General features: G+C 34.0%; 3 protein-coding genes across 3 annotated transcripts; all 3 read right to left on the reverse strand.

Annotated features, from left to right (window-relative positions):
- Positions 1–251: 251 nt before the first annotated feature.
- On the reverse strand, positions 252–5,791 carry LOC133687755 (protein trichome birefringence-like 5). Its single transcript, XM_062107063.1, has 5 exons — positions 5,048–5,791; positions 3,189–3,381; positions 2,464–2,657; positions 1,069–1,227; positions 252–771 (listed from the first exon to the last, which is right to left on the reverse strand). The coding sequence occupies exons 1-5, from the start codon at positions 5,671–5,673 to the stop codon at positions 456–458; spliced, it is 1,488 nt and encodes a 495-aa protein (XP_061963047.1). The 5' UTR covers positions 5,674–5,791; the 3' UTR covers positions 252–455.
- Positions 5,792–10,205: 4,414 nt separating this feature from the next.
- On the reverse strand, positions 10,206–12,580 carry LOC133689452 (cysteine-rich receptor-like protein kinase 44). The gene is made up of 7 exons (XM_062109309.1): positions 12,559–12,580; positions 11,968–12,189; positions 11,757–11,887; positions 11,419–11,632; positions 11,091–11,322; positions 10,833–10,983; positions 10,206–10,730 (listed from the first exon to the last, which is right to left on the reverse strand). Exons 1-7 carry the CDS (start codon positions 12,578–12,580, stop codon positions 10,407–10,409), a joined length of 1,296 nt encoding a protein of 431 aa, XP_061965293.1. The 3' UTR covers positions 10,206–10,406.
- A 2,499-nt stretch (positions 12,581–15,079) lies between these two features.
- On the reverse strand, positions 15,080–16,519 carry LOC133688227 (probable xyloglucan endotransglucosylase/hydrolase protein 23). Its single transcript, XM_062107644.1, has 3 exons — positions 16,097–16,519; positions 15,758–15,951; positions 15,080–15,643 (listed from the first exon to the last, which is right to left on the reverse strand). Exons 1-3 carry the CDS (start codon positions 16,370–16,372, stop codon positions 15,253–15,255), a joined length of 861 nt encoding a protein of 286 aa, XP_061963628.1. The 5' UTR covers positions 16,373–16,519; the 3' UTR covers positions 15,080–15,252.
- Between the last annotated feature and the right edge of the window lie 3,897 nt (positions 16,520–20,416).

The following is a 20,416-nucleotide window of genomic DNA, read 5'->3' on the forward strand; positions in this document are numbered from 1 at the left end:
TTTTGCAGATTGACCAAGTTTGCTGAAATTAGATTAAGATTATACGATGGACCCATGTTTTATGGTCCAAGCCAAGAAGTGGAGTTTGATGGTTGCTTACAGCTTTAAGCTAAGTCATTACTTTATGTAATCTTCCTGGAAAAAGACCTACCACAGAAGCAACCCAGAAACAACCCCTGCGTTGAAAAGGTAAGATCAGAAATAGTAACCTCACCAATCATCAGCACACATTTCTCCTACATAAATATATATATATATATATATATATATCATAGATTCAGAAATGGTTGTAAGAAAAAAAAATTCCATGACTTGCAAAGTCAGAGTTCACATTGCAAGTCTTGAACAATACAAAACTTGGAATTCTCCATACCTTGTGAAAGTAAAATTATAAATATTTTTTCTTTCCCCGTTGAAAATGAGGAGGGAAGATTGTTGTTTTAACTCTTGGAAAGTCAATGTTGAACCAGGGTTGCATATATGAGCTCATTCCATGCATCAGGGACACCTGGAAGACACCAATGGCTGCAGTCTTGGCGCCTTGATGAGACCTTTATCCCAGCAGTTACGTTCTTGCCAAAGATTGAAGGATGCCCATCCTTTCGAAAATTGGTCAAACTAGTGACATTTAACAGTGTAACTGGATTCTTCATTTCCTGGATTACCTCCTCCACTATCTTCATTTTGACAGGATAGTTGTTGAGAATTGACCCCCTCAAAACTGGTTCAGTCTCCCCGTTGCATGTCCCTCCTGAATCCCAATCTCCACCTCTGCTTATTATATAATTAATGTAGAAAAATAAATAATTGCAGTAGTTATATCTATTTCAACAAAATATTTGCTTTTCACAAGAAAAGTTTCCAAATATGGAAAGAGTGACAGAGCTGATCCATGCTACTGCTATAAATTAACAGACTCGAGGTATTAAATAAAATGAATTTTCTGCATTTTGTAAATCTGAAAGAAGGCAAACATGAACAAAATATACTCTCCTCCATACTATTTCTAATATAACCTAGGTCTAGGGATGAAAGAACGGTTAGAAGAAAATGGAAGCAAAAATGTACCTGAAATGGGCTGAGGAGTATCCACGATAGAATACCAACTGCTTTTTTGGATTCACATTTTTGTCAATCCAATTTCCCCAGGTCCTTAGAGCCCTTCTGTAAGCCTCAACTGCATCAAACTTTGGATAGAGATAGTCACCTTCTTTATAGTAATTTTTCCTGCACAATTAAGCAGTACTATATTACAAGGGAAAACAAACATTTCGATAGACAAAATAAACAAGGACATCAACTTCTGAATCGAACTATTTACCAGTATGATTTCAAACACACATTTACACCCGTCTATAAACCAACTAAAGAATCTGGATGCAAGATAAGGTTCACGAAAGGGATTTTCCTGCAATATGCAGGGTTTAGAATCTTTGCCAGAAGGGACTAATTTTTTTTGTCTTAGAAATGGCTAATAAAAAGGGATTCCTACTCAAATATCACCGTTTCTTCTTGTTCAATACTGGATAAAAGATAAGGTTCACAAAAGGGGTTTTCCTGCAATATGCAGGGTTTAGAATCTTTACCAGAAGGGACTAATTTTTTTTGTCTTAGAAATGGCTAATAAAAAGGGATTCCTACTCAAATCTCACCATTTCTTCTTGTTCAATACTAATATTTCTTCTTCTTCTTTTTTGGTTAATATTAATAGAAAAGGGAAAAAAAGAGACTGGAGTAGCTCTCAAAATAGAAACAGAAGAGTGTGTGCCAACTAGCTTAATTTATAAAGCGTGTCCCTATTGTCCAGAGTTGAACGCCACTCACATCTTTGCTATGAAAAAAAATCTTCCTCGACATCAATGGCAAGGATCATGGAAGAGGGAGGGTTAGCATTGTCATGTAACCTAGCTACTGAACCAAAACGTGCAGAGACAAGTAACAGTAAACTACATTTTTGTACTTGTAGTTTTATCAATGTTCCACTTTTACCCCTATAGTTTAAAATGCCCCAATCTCACTCCTATAATTTTGACAAAGTTTTGATTTTTCCCTCTGCTATTAAATAACTAATAAAAATCTCACATTTTTGCTACTTTATTTTAGTTTTCCTTATTTTTATCTAATTATTTACTATCAAATTCCCATAAATGTTATAACATTTCACAAAAAACCACTTACAAATATTAAAAAAAAAAAACCCAACCAAATTCAAAAAAGTAGGTTATTTAATGGTTAGGGGTAAAATTAAAGCCTTTTGAAAACTAAGGGGTAATAATGAGAATTTTTTATACTATAGGAATAAAATTGGAACATTGATAATTTCATAGAGGCAAAAATAAAGTTTACCCGAGAAATAATATAAACATGGAAAAATACCATCCTGTTTTAGTGATATAATAACAAAGGAAGAAATTTCATGGAACTACAATTTAAAATATAACAAAAACAGCAATTCAAACATACCCACGAGCTGTCTTTCCATGAGTCCACCAGTGCCCAGTATTAAAAACCAGGATGTCAGCCCTCTTCCATCGGCCTGCTGTCTTGTCAATTACATCTATAGATAGAGTTGGGTTTGAGCTTCTTTGTGCATTTATCCGCACCCCTTCCTTTACAAGGAAATGTGACCTCACAAATTCTACAGTACACTTGAAATCCTGCCCAAGCAATTATTAAAATCATCAACCCTCTTCTTTCTTTGGAAGAATAAACATTGTTGATATAACATATTTACAACTAAGTCTATCTAAGTAGATTGTTGTATATTCAGAAGGAATCTTGTGGATTCCAAAATGAGAGAGAATTCACGAGTAGCACTACTGCATTAGAGCTACTTACGGTTACAAAACCAATAATTTTTTTGAACCAGAAACAAATGAGAAAAAAATTGTAAAGATAATTTTTATGGAAGTATAGCAGATTTATTTCACAATACAAGCGCATTCAAATTATTTTCTTGAAGAAATAGATGATTCCCAATAAAGCCAAGGTATCATTGCAGCCATGAAGACCTATTACCACTCATCTGTAACAAGTCAGTGCTCAAGAAGAATGCATTGACTACTTTTTGCAATTTTTTGCTCTTTTTCTGATCCTCTATCTTCACTCAGTTTAACTACAATAATATTGGCTAATGCTGTCTTCTGGCCTTTATAGAAGCAGCATAACTATATAAAATCTGTAATTACCACAAATTTGAAGACATAGTAGCCTCTTCCCTTCGTTATTCTGCGGCCATGGATCTCAAACATTTTGCTCTTATCAGGCAGGCCTTCACGAAGGAGACACAACATTGATTCAAACTGATTTCGGTTCATGGAGTCTCCAACCAGCATGAGCCTCTTACCTCTCAATCTTGTCAAGAAGTCTGTTGCATTAAACCTACGAGTGAAGAGCGAATGCAGAAAAGAAATGCATTTCTGATCAGTGTTGTCAAAGGCGAAAGGCGCTAAAAGACGCCAAGCCTATAAAATGGTCAAGGAGCTAGGCACTAGGCACTTGGCGCTAGGTGCATGCCTATGCGCTTGCCCAAATGAACCAAGGTGATATGTTATAAATTAAAAAAAAAATGTATAATATTATATAATACAATATAAATCTAAAATATATGCCTTCCCAATTAAGATTAGATCATTATAAAATCAAAAGAAAATATAAAATACCATAACATAACATAGTCATATAAAGTTGTATTTTTCATCCTTAAAAAAAAGATAATTTAAAGTAATAAGTAGCCAAATAAATTAAAAAGCAAACTTAAATATCATAATATCATTATTCATTAATCTTCAAAAACATTTTCATCCATGCTTTCCTCTCTTGTACTTGTGTTGTTCTCGGACTCCCACTGTTGAAAAAAGAGTGTGGCTGGTGTTCCTCTTCTAAGGTGTCCTTCCTTGTCTGTTTTTGTTTCCCAATTAAATGATTTTTTTTAATTCTTTTTTCACCCTTATCTTTGTTTTTTTATAAAAATACCCCTAAGTTGTTTCTTATTGTAAATTAAAAAATGGAAAAATAGGTCAAAACATAAATAAGTTAAGAAAAAAAAGTAAAACCCAATAGAAAAAGAATTACTTCATGCAGGTGCTAGCTTTAACGCCTTGCACCCACTCACAAGGCGCTCGCCTAGGCAGCGTTTCATTGAAATTCATAACATTAAGGCTAATTTGCGGCCTCACCTCGCCTCGCCTAGAGTGCCTAGGTGCCTTTTGACAACATTGTTTCTGATAAATATGTAAAGTAATTGAAAAGTATTGAGGCTCAGCATAAATTCATATCACTGTAGTTAATATGTCTCCATCAAGGCAAAAATCACTTTGAAACTGTTGCTTAAATAGTGTAAAAAGAAATGTCATGTAAGAGGAGAAGCAAGGATTTTCTTAGTGGCAATGAATAGTCTATCCAAATGAGCGATCAATAACATATTAATGGATGAGTCAACAAATATTTGTTTCTGATCTTATCTCTCACATCAAAATGTCTTGCCCTGTTTCTAAGGTATTGGACTACAGTTCATTCATATACACATTCACGACTTTACAGATCGTTTCATGAACCTTGGTATAGTTCTGCTTCAATGATGGAAATACATGATAGATTGGGGAAAAAGAAGAAAAAAGAAAAGAAGAAGAAGAAAGTGCTCTTGCTTCTAAAATTTCACGTTATAGAATGCATCAAAAGGAAGAAGAGAAAAAACAAGCACCTTGATAGTGAATCTCCACTTCACACACATAGATTTAGTATTCAACATTCCATACAAGCTGGAGTAACCTAGGATGTAGCAAGATCATCTTATAGCAAGCCACCAAGGTTGGGGAAGCAGACATGAGAAACATTTGGAAAGACAAATAAAGACTGTAAAAGAAAGAGTTGATTGCACAAAAAACAACTAGCAATCTTCCTTTCAATAAATACATATCACAAAGAATTCCAGGCCTAATTCTTGCAATATCTCCAGACTCATTGACATGCAATTACATTATGCACTAGCAATATGTATATATATACACACACACAAAAAAAATTTAGCCAAAAAAACAGCACAAACCTTGGAAGATCACAATCATTAGGCTTCCAACGCCATTTAAGATAATCGGAATCTTTCCTTCCATTACCTTGGCAATCAAAAGCCTCATCAACATAAGGACAAGAACCCGCTTTATAAATCGGATACTCTTCATCTTTCACCCAAGTACCGCTATAAAGATCACAACTTTTCAAGCTCTCCATCAATTTATCACCACCATTGCCACTCAAATCCCCACCAGACTCCAAATCCACATCTGGGTCTTTCTTATTTTCACTAGACACCTCCACATTTGTTGAGTTATAAATCAAATCCTCACCAGAGTCCACACCCCCATCTGGGTCATCCTCATTTTCAGTAGACACCTCCATATTTCTCGAATCATCACCGGTTTTGGACTCAATTGTCTCATTTTGAGAAATGGGTTGGTGAATCACTGAGTCAACCGGTTCTTCTGAGTCGGGAAGGGTGAAATTAGGCAAGGAAATGTGGGAGGCAGTCGTTGTTTGTGGAAAGAAATCTCTGTAGAAATAAAGAGTGGGCTCAAGAGCTCGTTTGTTGAAGAGGAAAATTGTTAAGAGGAAAGAGACGAGGAATAATGAGGTTATTACAGTGTAACGGTGGTTGAAAGAAGAGGAATTTGCCATGTTTTTTTGGTGGATTTGGAGATCATGTTCTTTTGTTTATGTTTCGCTGTGTTCGTCGACAGAGGCTAAAAAAACAAAAAAAGGAGGGAGCTGTAGCTGTAGCTTCGGTGTTGGACAAAGATTGTTTGGAATTGCAATTATTTTCTAAATTGTTTAGAGATATATTAAAATAATAATTGTTTTATTTTTTTTATAATGGTTTTAATTCAATTAAAAATAAGTTATTCAATTAAGAGATTCATAAGAGTTTTTAAACTTACTAAAATTTAAAAATCCTAGGTTTTTATATCCAAGAATAATTTGGTCAAGCATCAGAACTTGTTAAAATTATGGCTATGTAATCAATATGGTTTTGGTAAGTCAACATTTTGGTTAATCCTTTCTGCAATAGATCATATCTTCTTTTCAATATTTTCAATATTAGAGGATTGTATGTTTAGTTTATTGACAAATTTCATCCTTGAAATTTTATTTTTTTAATTAACAAAATCAAAGTATAGCTTATTAAATCAAGCATTAATTTAATAATGCTGAAAAAATCTCTCAACACCTCAATAAGCTCAAAGGACAAAAAAGAGAAATCGCATTACAATTTTTCAATTAACAATGCACTGTGACTTTTTCATGGGATTTAGTTTTAGTTCTAGTTTTAATTTAATTTAATTTAATTTAATTTTAATATGTCATTTTTAATGAATGATGTATTAAATGGTTGTTGCCTCATATCAGATGCACTAGAGATTTGTTTACATTCTAAATACCAAAACTACCTCGAATATCTTTCCTTTTAATTTGCGTGTTTTAAAATGGTTTTTATTTATAAATATATTTAAATAATTTTTTTAATTTTGATATTGATATATCAAAAAATTTTAAAATATTAAAAAAATTTAAATTTTAAACAAATAACATTTTGGCCGCAGCATTGTAAAACATTTCTAAGAGATATGGTACACTAAAACCTCTATTTATTTATTTTTTTACTAATTTAATTTTGTAAGAGTAGCAAAGATAAAAGAAAAAGGAAATGAAAAGCTTTCTAAAATCTGAAGGGTAAGGAAAATTTATTAGCCTAAAATTGGGTCATTAGCCAGATTCGTGAGTTCAATTCCAACAAACAACACATCAAGATGGCTATATTTTCATCGGGGATTTTTTTTAACCTGAGTTCCTCGTTATAAAAAACAAATAAATAAAAAAGTATAAAGTGTGTTTAATGCAGAAGGCCGGAATTAATGAAGCCTCAACTGTTCTAGTCGTCATTCCGGCAGGAGCATCAGCAAACTAGCTAGCAGCAGTTTGTCTAACTAAAAACCCACCTAGCTAGCTATCTACTTTTCATCATTTATTCAATCAAGCACCTGCACCCAACCAAGCAGGACTCGACTTGCTTTGCAAGACAACAGGAAAACACAACCATATGCATGGTCTAGTCAAAACAATCCATTAATATTTTTCCTTTTTTCTCGATATATTGTCAGCTTTTCTTTCTTTAACCTTGCATGGCCATTGAGAGCACGAGTAGAAACTACATGGAAAAGAAAAAAAGACTAGAGAAATCTTAAAACTCAGTGGACTCTTGAGGGTTTTGGAGAGGTAGTTATATAAGAACAGATCTCTCTACCTTGAAGTCTTTCTGTTTTGGTTTTTTGAAAAAAAAATACTTTCTTTTACACTTCCCAAGTATGTCTTAGCTCCATTGGAACTGAAAGCAATTAATAAGGTTTGGTGAAGGTTCAGGTCAAAGAGATGTTGATATGTCAAAGCTTTTCTTTACCTTTAAATCCGAGGTTTTATACATAGTTCATGTCACTTTTATCATCACCGCTCACTTTCTCTCCTTCTACAATTAAGCAGCTCGGCCATTCTTTTGATCTGTTGCTCTCAGCAGTATCTCCATTCCTTTTACCACTGAAATCCCTCTCCGGTTACTTTTCAAGTATAAATTAAACCTCTTGTTCTTTTCAGGGTCAATTTGATCCAAAGTTTTCTTCATTGGTGCAATGAGATTATTAGTTGTTCTTGTTATGGCATCGTGCCTTGTGATTTTTGCAAGTACTGGGTCTGATGCAGTGCCAAAATCAGCTTTTCTTTTTCCTATTGATGATGCCAATAAGAAGAAAACTTCATCACAGGTGTCATCATCATCACCATCACTTGAAGCTGTCAACAAATTGATCTCTAACTCCATCAAGAACAAGAATCTTATTTTGGATGAAATGAGAGTTGTTCCTACAGGTCCAAATCCCTTACACAACAAGTAGAAATAGAGGGCGTGAAGATTCAGTCTTCCAAAGATTTTCAACTAATTGCTCAATGCTTGATCAATTTGTTGCAGTGGAAATTAAGTACAGATTTTGTCTAGCAAATCCTTCATCGTTTTCTTTCTTCCTTTCTGTATTTTTTTTTAGTTTGCTTAGTTCAATCTCCGAAGCTCAGTTATGTAAATGGTGTCCTGCTTCTTGATCAATGTTATATCTGTGATCATACTTTGTCCAAAATCTTAGTCACAGCAAGAAATATGAGAGAGTAGTGGATTTTTTAGCAGCCAACTCTATGAATCCAGGATACTTTCCTTTTTTTTTTCTTTCTTTGATTAACTGCATGAGGATATCAATCATATATACAACATATATAAATGGTGTCATTCTCCTTCTTAATACATTATAATCCCACTCTCCACCAGTTGAAGTAATTACTAACTACGAAAAAATCAATTAATTAATCTTATTTACCATTTAATATTTGACCGCAAGGAGTAGGTAATGGAATTTATTATGAATAACTGTTTGCATAGTTCTGGACTGGTTTGAAGTTGGAATCAGTGAGAGCAACCCTATCAGTTTCTGAATGTATTTTGCCATTTTGCAAGTATAAATTAGGTAAAGAATAATATAAACGGGGAGCAATTTTTGGCAAATATATATGGATGGGAGGTTGGCAAGAGAAGAGAAGATAAATATTTCTGAGGTGTGGTCCAAAGGAAAACAAGTTCTTCTGTTCTGATTCGTTGCCTTTATTTATTAGATATGTTTACTGATTAGGAAAAGAGCATTAAATTTTTGTCAGCATGAACTTAAATGCTACTATTTTTTTTTCTATAATTATTTTCTTGTGGGGTGAAAGAATTTAATGGCGATTACTGTTTCATCACAGGGTGCGTGTATTAGGCTTTGTGTTTACTTTTTCTGCTGTTTTAGAAAAATAAGATTAAAGAAAAATATTTTTAATTGTGATTTAAAATAAATATATGTTTAATTAAAATTGTTGTGAGATGAATTTTTATATATATAAAAAAATCTTGTTTGTTTTTAAGTTTTAAAAAATATTTCTAACGATCATTGTCTCATATACAATTTCCGGCTTATCCCCACAATAACATTACATCAAAATTAAATCTCTCTGTAGTTTAATCGTTTCTAGTACATTTATATTTTTTTTATTGGTATTCTTTACCAGAAAAAGTTGATAATAACCCTCCATAGAACATCTCAATAACACCATTCATAAACCTGGCTGGAAAATTCCAGAGAAAAGCAAATGGCAAAGGGTTAGTTTTGTTGGACGCAGAAAAAGAAGAGCAAGGCAAAACTCCAAAAGGAAGTGACAAACCCTGCGGCAGAGGGCAAAGTGCTCAGAGTAAATACAATGAAACAAGGCCTACCCTATCAAACAACAGTTCAAATTAAAAGCAAAGTCTAGCTATCAGCTAAATGCTAGGGAGCTGAGAAGCTCTGCAGACCTAAACACTGCTCTGAGTAATGAACACTGCACTTTGGAACAATAACATTCGAGCTTGCCAAGAGTTGGTTTTTTCACCACCTGTTTTGACTTCTTCAGCTGTCTCTCACTATTATTAATTATCATATGATATAAATCTGGACTATTGGTTGACGAGGGATCTAGACTTTCAATTGGATTGGATATTTCGTATCTGAATTTTAAAGGATCCAATTTGGCTTGTCCAAACCCGATAAGGTCAATGTCTTGTAAGAAAAACTTTGGACGTTTTAATAAAAATAATTGACTGGGTCGGTTCTACAACTATGACTGTTATAAATTCTAGAACAGCCAATTCAAATACATCACTTCATTCCCTCTACAACAAATGGTAAACGCAGGCATTCCCCATCTGGGACTAATTTGAGCCCTATAATTTCAATTTTCGGCCCTGCACCATTAGTTTTGTTTGTTATCTTTACAAAAAAATGATAACAATCTAAGAAGCCAGCTCCACTGTGCCCAGAAGCACTCCTTACGGGCCACCATGACCAAATTTCATCATCTGCCAATTTTCTAGCTTATCAGAAGCCTACACAAGCACCTAATGTAGCTTGTATTCATGAATAAGTTCAAAGAAATAAAACAGGATAACAGTAAAATATGATTCTATTGTAGTGATCTTGAAGAAGTTTACTCATGTTTGACAAATCGATGGCTCTTGTAAGAACGTGTGTAACAGGTTGTTGAATCCTCCAAAAGAAGAGAAAAGACCTTGTGATTAAACAAACAAAAAAAACCCTAATTAGTACCAGTAGGAATTATAGTGACAAAGTCTACCATGGCTGCATCTATTGTTCAATGCAGATAAAATCTTCCAAGTGCAGCTACCATGCTATATATGCTGCTTTTCTACACAGACCTATAGTTCAAGTTAAATTTTCATCAGAAATTACATTACAAAAGAGCTATATTTAATGATTCTATCTTTTCATTCTCCAATTAAATCAACCTCAATTTTGTGGCCCAGGCAACGAAGGGGACTCGGTCCACAGAGGAGAAAGAAAAGCCTCGGATATGGTATCCCAAGAGAGGTTGTCATCCTTTTTACGACTTCTTTGCAAGAAAACTGGCCTCATAGGTGTTCCAACCATTTCAACTTTGCATGTTAACTGGGCAACAATTCTTGACATAGGAGCTCTCAGGTTAGCAAGAGGCTGAAGACATAAGAAAGATACGTGGATTACTTGCAAGACATCTTTCTCCACAATTCCATGTTCTAGCAATTTCGGATCTACCAGATCCATCACTCTTGACCTCTCATATAATTTCCATGCCTGAGAAAAAAAATATTATTGAAGTCAATAGAAAAAGGTCTGAATGAAAATATTAAAATGTTCAGAAGAGAAGGGATATTGTGGAAAGGTAATGGCATGTACATATTCAGGAAGGTATTGCATTTCTGATGGTAAACTAAGATCTGTGTTTTTCCTGCTGCTGATAATTTCAAGCACAAGCACTCCAAAGCTATATATGTCTGCTTTTTCGGACAATTCTCCTTTGATGGCATACTCAGGAGCTGTATAGCCTCTGAACAGGAGAGAGTGGAAAGTTAAGAAGAGAATATGTTGAAAGCCAATCAATGGCTCCTAGGGTGCTTTCTTTCACTTGGACTCCTATATTTGTAGAATACTTACAAAGTTCCGGCGAATGCAGTGCTGAGATATGCTTGATCTTCAGGGAAGAACCTAGCCAGCCCAAAATCACTAATCCTAGGCTGGAACTTATCGTCAAGAAGAATGTTGCTTGCTTTGATATCTCTGTGAACAATTCTGAGGTGTGAATCTTCATGTAGATATTGCAGTCCTCGAGCAATGCCTAAAATTATTTGGAATCTGGTGTTCCAGTCCAGGAATTTATCACTATTTCCTGCAGCAGAGGACAATAGAAGAACATTTTAAAGTTCACTGGAAGGTTTAAAAATTATCATCTTGTTTCTTAATCAAATGTAAGATGAGACGGTACCGTATACTATGAGGTCCAAGCTTCTATTCTTCATGTATTCATACACAAGTAACCTTTGTGGACCATCTGAGCAGCACCCTAGAAGTCGAACCAAGTTCTTCTGTTGGATGCTCGTAATCATCTTCACCTCCGAAAGAAATTCTGATTCTCCTTGCTGAGATTTGTCAAGAGACAATTTTTTTACCGCAACCAGTGTACCATCATGTAACTTCCCCTATGAAACAAGAGGATGAATCATAAAAGTTGCAAGTACCAGAACATGAACTAAAGTCTTGCTTATGAAATTCAGACTCTGACACTGACTTGCCAGAAAAGACATTTTGGATTACAAACTGTACCCGATAGACAGGCCCGAATCCACCTCTTCCAAGAAGATTAGCAGGATGAAAATTCTTAGTTGCTTTCTTCAATGTCTGAAAGTCGAAATAGTTTATTGTTTGCAGATTGCCACTCCAGAAATCCTTGGTTTCTGTAATTAGATGCAAATTATGAAAAATTAGAACTTCTATTAACTTAGTAATAATAAACAATAATCAGAAATTCTATGACCTGTCAGACTTCTATTTTTTTTCAGGAATTTCTTCAATTTTTCTGGCTTGTTGAATTTCCAGAAGTACAATACAAGGATCAACAATATTATGAGCACAGTCATCCCTCCAATGACAAATAACAAGGTTGAAGAATTCCCTGATGAGGGGCTCTGTCTATGTAGCGCGTTGGGTGCTGGAGGAGTCACTGCATTCGATAATGGATTAGAAGGCCTACTGCTATCTGAAAATTTATGGTCAAAACACATACTACATACATGTCACAGGAATATTTATCAAGAACAAAAAAATCCATTGAAATGACCACTTAACTCAGCTGCTCTAATCCATATTTCGTTACCAAAAAACAAAAACCAAATCTTCCTGTCCGTTTCTCCCTACATCCAAATTATGTCAATAGCAATTCATGTCTACTCTTCCAAACTTTTTATGTCACTGCATTTCATTATTTGAAGGTAGGTAAGCTACCCTAAACTTCTGACGAGACACATCGTGCTCAACGCACCCCAATAAGACCTTATAGGCTTCCTTAGTTGCCTAAACGTGATCATAACACAGAAGACAAGAGAAATATAATTAGCAAAGAACTTACCTTCTACTGCTCGTCGTGCCATTCATAACAGTCGAGAAATCAATGCGGAAAGAAAGAACAATAATTTTCTTGTTCTTTTTTCCTTTTCTTTTGTTTAGTAAGCTTGAAAGTTCCAAAGGCAACATAAGAAGAATCGGAGGAAGGGAAAATGGGACAATGGAAACTGTCTTGTGTAAAATGAAATGTTGGGGACAACGAGAAAGATCCAAATGTTAACATAGTGAACATTCCTCTCAACTTCTTTATTACTGTTAGTGCAATGGCAGGCATATCTATGACCTTGGCAACTCAGCCGACGGTTTACTTGTTACTGTTATTATTATTTTCAGTTAAGGGTATATGTTAGCTTTTGCAAACCAAAATCAAATCCACCATCAATCAGATTTTAGAATCCATCTACGTGTATTCACAAGAAATTATATTCTGAAAACATCCCCTGATAAGCAAATCCGGACGTCAAGAACAAACCCAACATATTAAACACGGTAATCTTCTAACGATAGTCCACCGGAAATTCATATGTGCCTAGCATTACAACGTCGATATGGATTACACTGCCAATGACAGTAAGAGAATTCCCGCGGCAGAGCACCGTAACGATAGACTTTTTCGTAATAGAAAAGTCTTCAACATACCATCAATTGATGAATCTCTCCAATAAAAAAGGGATAGGAAAGACGAGGAATGATCAGGAGGCAGCCAGACGCTGTTGCCTAATGGAACTCTAAAAGGAAAACCAGCGTCAATCAATACACTTGATGCCAGAAAAGGAGGATAGTTGGTTTCGGCTGAAATTTTGGTAGATAACTCTAAAAGCTTAATTATACCGAGGAAGTTGGTTTACCAATTGTTTTTCATTTTCTTGCTTAAGTTCAAAATTTTATTAATTTTAGTTGTTGTATTTTATTATTTTTATTTAGATCATGAATTTCAATAACTAGAATCTTACTAATCACCATATTTTTCTTGTTTTACACAGCCTCTTGTAGTCTAATATTTTTTAAAAAGAGATTAGTTTAAAAAACAAAGGGACTTTACAAAATGTATTAGAGTTTTCTTCACAATTTTTCTATAGTTAAGGGTTATAACTTTAGATTTGAGAACCTAATTTATTTCTCTACATTTTAAAACTATAAAACTTTAGAGTAACTCTATCCCTAGATGCTGTGTCGATTGATATTAGCATTGGTTGATTTGTTTGATGGATGGAGATGGTAGTAATATCCACCCTGCAATACATGAGTAGAGGCTATCTAGGACATTATAATGCTTATGAGACAATGCAAGGAACCCAATAAAAAATTCTAGATCGAGTGGAGTAATTCATTAGCATAAGTCACAAAATGCTTGAATTGTATTTTACTAGGAGGAGAAGGCGCAAACAAGAATCATGATGAAGAGAGAGATGTGCTTAAATGCTTATCTCGGGAAAAACTAAAACCTATATCTATTCCTGCAAATCTACATAGGTATCATGTTTATATGAAAAATGATGTTTATGATAGACAGAACACTGGAGACTTAACTAATAGTCAACCTTTTCATAAATGTGTTCTTAATTTTGATGTAATTTTCCTTTCTTTGGTGTTAATCTTTTGAAGAAGAGATTCATTGATTGGTTGTTATTGTTGGAGGCTTACTTTTATTTGAACAAGATTTCTTGTTATAAAAAGTAGAACTTGCCATATACAAGCTTTACCTTCGGAGGGGCTGAAGAGAAATCAACCTTCGATTTGGCCTTGTCGTCAGAGAACTACAACACATCAGCTTGGGGGAATCTGCAACACTAATAGTCAATAAATCCACACATTAGAACCGCAAATGCTGATGTGAAGGTCAACATATTGATTGTTATGTCTGTAATACTGTCCATATGAATTTACTGATATAACCTTTCATTATTAAGAACTTAAATAATTCCACCAAACTAGGTTCTTCAAGATCCCCAGAGAACTTTCGACTTTGTCAAGTTTTGATTGTCTTTGGCATTTTATGATTATTTTTCGTATGAATTTCAATGGATTGAAATTCATGGAATCTTTTTCGTGGGGTTGAGCTCTTTGTGTGACTTTTTGGGACATCATCAAGACTCAACCATCCTCGTCATTCTAGACAACTTCTTGCCGACGCCCATCAATTGTTCACTCCAAGCTTCTAGAGTCTCGATCTAGGCGTAGAGAGATTAAACCGGCCTCGCACTTACTTTGACAGCAATTGGACTGGCCTAGGTACGAAATAGCTATTACATATTTCTTTTATTTCCTTTCCTCTTTCTTAAATTAGTATATAAGACAAATTTAATCTTATTTTTATGTAGGATTAACGGGTGTCTTTCTCGTGGAACTTTACAACAATATGTAGTGGCAATTCAGTAAGAGTTATAATGTCAATTGAAGTCGAATAACGTTGTTAATGCTGTACCATAGCATTATTTCTTATTAATATTCTTTTTCAAAATATTTGGCAAAAGCTTTTCTTTTTATAGTGTAGCGAGAGAGGTGTGTGTGTTTCATGTAAAATCTGCTTAAAAAAAAGATATATATTCTGCTAGTACAGCAACAACTATTTTACATTTTATTGGTCGAGATTCAAGAAAAGAATATATAAGGCATCACAATCTTTTTTTTATTATTTTACAAAACGAGAATGATGCGTCGATGTTGAGAGTAATTAAGACAAGCTCTATGTTTTGCTTCATGCCACTGAGCATTCCGGAGGCGGTCCTTGTGGGAATCGCTTGGTATCAGTGCAATAGTTATAAATCATGTAGTTCTTTTGCACCCATTTTATTCTTCCTTGTCCTGTGCTACCCAGTGACTGTGATAGCCAAGAGTTACCAGAGGAGCCAGAGGAGGAGCAAGAAGAGGAACCAGAGGTCCAAGTGCAAGCTTGAGCATTAAAGTTCCTGTAAGAAGCTGTAAACGGTGCTTGGCTCCAATCGGTTTTGATAAGACCTCCTCTTGTAGCCCAATCATCTGCATTCCAGAGGCTTGAGTATATCCACATTGGTTGGCTCTTTGGGTATGGGATGCCCTTTGATTCCATGTTCTTGAACTCTCTAATTGGTGTCCCATCCACAGAAAAGCTGAAAAGTACAGGAAGATGTGTTAGCTAGGAAATATAAATCTAGCTATAATTTCACTGTACCAACTAATAAAAACTTTATTTTTTTTTTCGTAAATGTTTTTTGGGGGCTTACATGATGCTAAGAGGATTCCAAAGAACGGAATAGGTGTGGAAGTCTTTGGTGGGGTCGAACCAAAGATAGAATTGCTGCTCTCTGTTTCCTTTTCCTTGAGTGAAGACGTTGGTGTGAAGAATATAAGGGTCTCCACTAAGGTTACCAAGGAACTCAAAATCTATTTCATCATGCGCTGATCCCAAAGAAGAAAGCTGCACCATCCACAAACATGAAACAAAGTTAACAATAGTTAATTTATCCTTCTCTCCAAGAAATCTTAGATTCGAACGTCTTCTTCATAACAACACACACACACACACAAACACACACGAAGAAAGATTAAAAAACAAAACCCACATAGTAAGCGGTGACAGTTCCGGCAGAGTTTCCAGGCACCAACTTTAGTTGCATGTCGATTTTCCCAAACAAGTACTGGTTCTTGGACTTAAACCCTGAACCAGAGGTTTTGTCAAGAGAGAGTGTAAGAAGTTGGCCATTTTGAAGGACTTTAGCACGGCCATCACCCCATGTAGTGTCAAATTGCTGGTTGAAGTTACCAGCAGCCATGGCAGCTGCCATTAATAAAAAACTTATTATTACAGTAAAACAAGTAAACATAGGAGAGAAAGTCATGATTTGTTGAAGGAAAAAGGGACAAGCTTAAGAAAGACAGGACAAGGTAATAGTTGAACGATTTTGCATGTAAATGTTAAGGCTATATATAGTGGAAAGAATTGCTAGAATTTAAAAGTGCATGTAGCGAGCTAGCTAGGCAAAAACAATGGATGCTTTAGAGTTGTTAGGAAAATATGCAGGCGTGCTACCAAAATTGACTTGGCTTTAGGTAGGGGGACCTGACAGCTAATGGAAATGACGTCCCTCTAGTTAATATCTTGGGAACATAGATTTTTTTTAATTTTTTTTTTTAATCTACGCGGTTGTGATTTATCGGTGGCTGTAATAGTTTTTTTATTTTTTAAAGTTACTTTTAAGTTATTTTATATTTATAAAATATTAAACTAATATTTTTAAAAAGCTTGTTGTTTTTAATGGTTATTTTAATATATTTTCAATTAAAAAATTAAAAAAGTACTTTTTAAAAAAAAATTTCACTGTATTACCATGCAAACACCTAGTTTTTTCCTTAATTATAGACGACAGTGTCGTGAAATATCCTTAATTAATTATTATTGTTAAAATGATCTTATTTTATCTTGTTAATTCTTTAAATTGTCTCGATTAGATTTAAATAAGTAATGAAGTTATCAGAACTGAGTTATATCAACATGATTTTACTAGATAAATATTTATTATAATTTAATTTAAGATTTTATTCAAATTAACCTTTAATTAAACAACTGTCTTTCGATGATAAAAGTTCAATCCCTGCTAGCTGTCTCATATAAATTTTTGTACTATCCGAGTAGTTAGGGGTCCCCAAGCTTTAATGCCATATATTTCAACCCAGAAAAGAGAAGGTCCCATGCCTTTGCGTCCTTGTAAATAATAATAATAATTTTTTAAAAAAATGTATATTATAGCAGGCGGAAGCTATAGCGAGCTCATACCTTTTCAAACTCGAAGCAGTAAACTTATGAAAACATAAACAAGGACGTGGTTGATCAGATAATTAATGAGCTGGCAAGGTGATCCTTTAATTATATTCTATTTGATTACAGTGGATTAATCATTATCCATAACACTTCTCTCCCTGTATTATTATATAGAGTAATTTTTATTTAGGAGGTGTTCGAAATAAATAAAAACAATAAATAAAAAGAAATAAAATTGAAAATTTTTCAAGAATACTTTGGAAACTAGAGAACAAACATGTTGGTATTATGAATAAAATACGTGGAACTTGGGATGATGTGGAAAGAATAAGAAATAATTCAAGATTCAAGAGTTCTTGGTAGATAAATGTAGTTCCTCTAAGTTCAATAATTGTCGCCAACGCCATTCTAACACTGGTCAAACGCTGCTTTCGTGCAAGGCTGGCGTTTATCAACCAGGACAGGTCAGGAAGGATGATACCTAATGCTGGAAAAATGCCCTTCTGGAAATTTACACTAAAAAATGTTCCATCCTGATCCTGTTCGAGCAATCAATTGTATCCCAGATCGAATGCGACTTCCAGATGCTTGAGCTACAAGAAATAAAAATGATCAAAGACACAAAAGTCTGTAGCAAATTTGACTTCTTTCGAGCGTTGTAATGGCAATTATAATTGTCTGGACAATTGAGGCACTGACCTTTCTTCGAACATCAAACTTCAAACAGCTGTATAGGCCTAACAGTCTTTTGGAGGGAGTTTTCGAAACATCTGTGTCGGCCTAACACTCTTTTCGAGGGAGTTTTTCACTGCATTCTAAAAGTGTATTTATCTTTATATTTTTTTAATATTTTTGATATATTAACATTAAAAATAAAAAAATATTTTAATATATGACAAGTATTGGAAGACATGAATTTCTTTCTTTATTTGATGAAGACATGAATTTCTTTCTTTTATAAACAACATGGTTTTCTTGAATAAAAACTTAAAATAATAAAAATAAAAATTCATAAGAATTTAAAATGTTTTAAATTTAACAACAAGGCCCAATCTAACTGCATATCATCTAACAATCATGACTCCACTTTATTATTTCCATTTTGAAAATAAAATAAGGCTCTCAAATATATATATATATTATGACCTCTAATGCATTACGGGTCGAATTATTTTTTTTTTAAGTAAAACAAGCTATTCAAATATCGATAACATGTTTTTTAAAAAATAAAAAATATTAATCATAAATTCAACATATAATATATATTCAATGATATATTTTTAAAATATCGTTACGATACATATTGAATGCTAATTTTTAAAAAATATTAAAATTTATACTTGTTAATTTATAAACCGAGTCATGACAATGTGATAACTCTATAAAAAGTAAAGAACAAATCAAAAAAATATTCAAGTTAATATGGGTTAACCTGTCAAACTTGTAATTTAAATTATAAGATCAAGTTAACTTTATATAAAAAAATTATAAAATTAAATTTTTAATGATTTTCTAATTAAATTCACCTGATTATATTAAAATTATTGTTTTTAGATATTTCAACTTGAAAGCCAGCTCATTCAAAAAAAAAAAAAAAAAAAAGGATAGAGGGGCATGAACCCTCACAATTAATTAATGAAGTGTAGGGAATTTCCGTCTATCTCTTACCAACCATATCTTTTCGTTCGGCTGAAGGGTCAGTGGAAGATACCTCCCCCTATTCATGGTGAAATGCCAGCATAATTGCAGTGGTCTGAACAGCTCCTCCTGTGCAATAGCAGTGGGAGAGGCACCACCACCGCTTAGCATATCCACTTCCAGAAGCAGATGGAAATAGAATAGAAGATCAAGAAAAGGGGCCCTTAAAAATACCTATAAAAATGATAACAAATAGGAAAAAAGGGGCTTTTTTCGAATGAAGTTCCAAGCTTGGGTTCTACTGGGACTTGTATTGCATCAGTGATGGACAAAAATAAAGTAAGAAAGAAGGACATGAAATCCTCAAGTAGAAAATTAATGGATCATGATAATAAAAAAAATTGTGTCATGAATTGACAGGTTTTTGTTTAATAATAAGCTCAATCATAGAAGCAAAGAAATGATACAGCATCCTGTCATTTCATTTAGATAAACACATCTAATTTAAATTATAAAGGAAAACAAAAATATCCACGAGATTTAAGACAACAAATGCCATATTGGAAGGGGGGAAAAAACTCAATCCCCGTCACTAGAATGATGTTCCATGGCTGCAGAATTCAGTCTTCGAAGATTTAATTTCTTTCCAGCTAAATCTTAGTGTATGAATATGTGAAAAACTTCATATTAAATCTGTTCTTTTTAAAGCTGTAGGTCTAGGTTGGGGACTGCCCTATAAAATAAGTCTTTTGTTTATACATGATGAACCATTTCATATTTAAATTAGTAAATAAAAAAATTGAGTGCATGTGTAGAGAATGTGTATTGAAGAGATTGTTTTAGTTTGTATTTCTAGTCCTCAGGACTTGGAACTTCTTGCCCGCACGGTGACCAGGTCCTTGAATTTCCTTATGAAAAAGAATTGATTATGGTGTTGGTTATATTATTGGAGGAGAAGTTGATGAGTGACTACGCGAGAAAATACCCATTGACAAAAAAAAATAATGCTTGATCTGCATAGAAAAATATTGTGTGCATGAAAAGTTTATATGCATGATTCTTGAGGGGAAAAAAACATAAAAGTGTATGTCAGGATATCATTGGACAATCCAAGAAGGGTCAAGGCTCGAAATACCAAGTTTCTAACTTTCTAATCGATTAGCAGGCTCCAAAAAACCAACAAGTAAGCCGCTTGCAATCTTTAAACGGCATGGGAAGCCAATTCTAGCCTTCAACAATGACCTTCTAAGATATTATATTTTATTGAAATCTTTCTGGTGATATTGGAATGTTGTCACCTGGGTTCAACCTCATCATTCCATTTCTTTTCTTTTCTTTCTTTTCCTTTGTTTTTATATGCGTGTTCATTCTCTCCTTCTTTGTTCCTAGCTGTTGGATTTCTTTGCTTTTGTTGCTAGCCATCAGATTTGCATGAAAATTTTACATGAGTTGACTTGGAATATAAGAATGTTTTTGTTTTTGCTTA

This window comes from Populus nigra, chromosome 3 (assembly GCF_951802175.1).
Source record: "Populus nigra chromosome 3, ddPopNigr1.1, whole genome shotgun sequence".
In the NCBI taxonomy this organism is placed as follows: Eukaryota; Viridiplantae; Streptophyta; class Magnoliopsida; order Malpighiales; family Salicaceae; genus Populus; species Populus nigra.

What these genes read in the sequence shown, in the direction of transcription:
- LOC133688227 (XM_062107644.1), bottom strand. Translation starts at nt 16,372, where the DNA reads ATGACTTTCTCTCCTATGTTTACTTGTTTTACTGTAATAATAAGTTTT. An exon ending in GAACTGTCACCGCTTACTAT is followed by an intron (nt 15,952 to 16,096) that starts GTGGGTTTTGTT and finishes TGGATGGTGCAG; the next exon opens with CTTTCTTCTTTGGGATCAGC. An exon ending in TGGAATCCTCTTAGCATCAT is followed by an intron (nt 15,644 to 15,757) that starts GTAAGCCCCCAA and finishes TGTACTTTTCAG; the next exon opens with CTTTTCTGTGGATGGGACAC.
- LOC133689452 (XM_062109309.1), bottom strand. Translation starts at nt 12,580, where the DNA reads ATGGCACGACGAGCAGTAGAAG. An exon ending in GGCACGACGAGCAGTAGAAG is followed by an intron (nt 12,190 to 12,558) that starts GTAAGTTCTTTG and finishes ATAAATTTTCAG; the next exon opens with ATAGCAGTAGGCCTTCTAAT. An exon ending in GATTCGGGCCTGTCTATCGG is followed by an intron (nt 11,633 to 11,756) that starts GTACAGTTTGTA and finishes CTTGTTTCATAG; the next exon opens with GGGAAGTTACATGATGGTAC.
- LOC133687755 (XM_062107063.1), bottom strand. Translation starts at nt 5,673, where the DNA reads ATGGCAAATTCCTCTTCTTTCAACCACCGTTACACTGTAATAACCTCA. An exon ending in AATGATTGTGATCTTCCAAG is followed by an intron (nt 3,382 to 5,047) that starts GTTTGTGCTGTT and finishes CTTCACTCGTAG; the next exon opens with GTTTAATGCAACAGACTTCT. An exon ending in ACTATGTCTTCAAATTTGTG is followed by an intron (nt 2,658 to 3,188) that starts GTAATTACAGAT and finishes TTGCTTGGGCAG; the next exon opens with GATTTCAAGTGTACTGTAGA.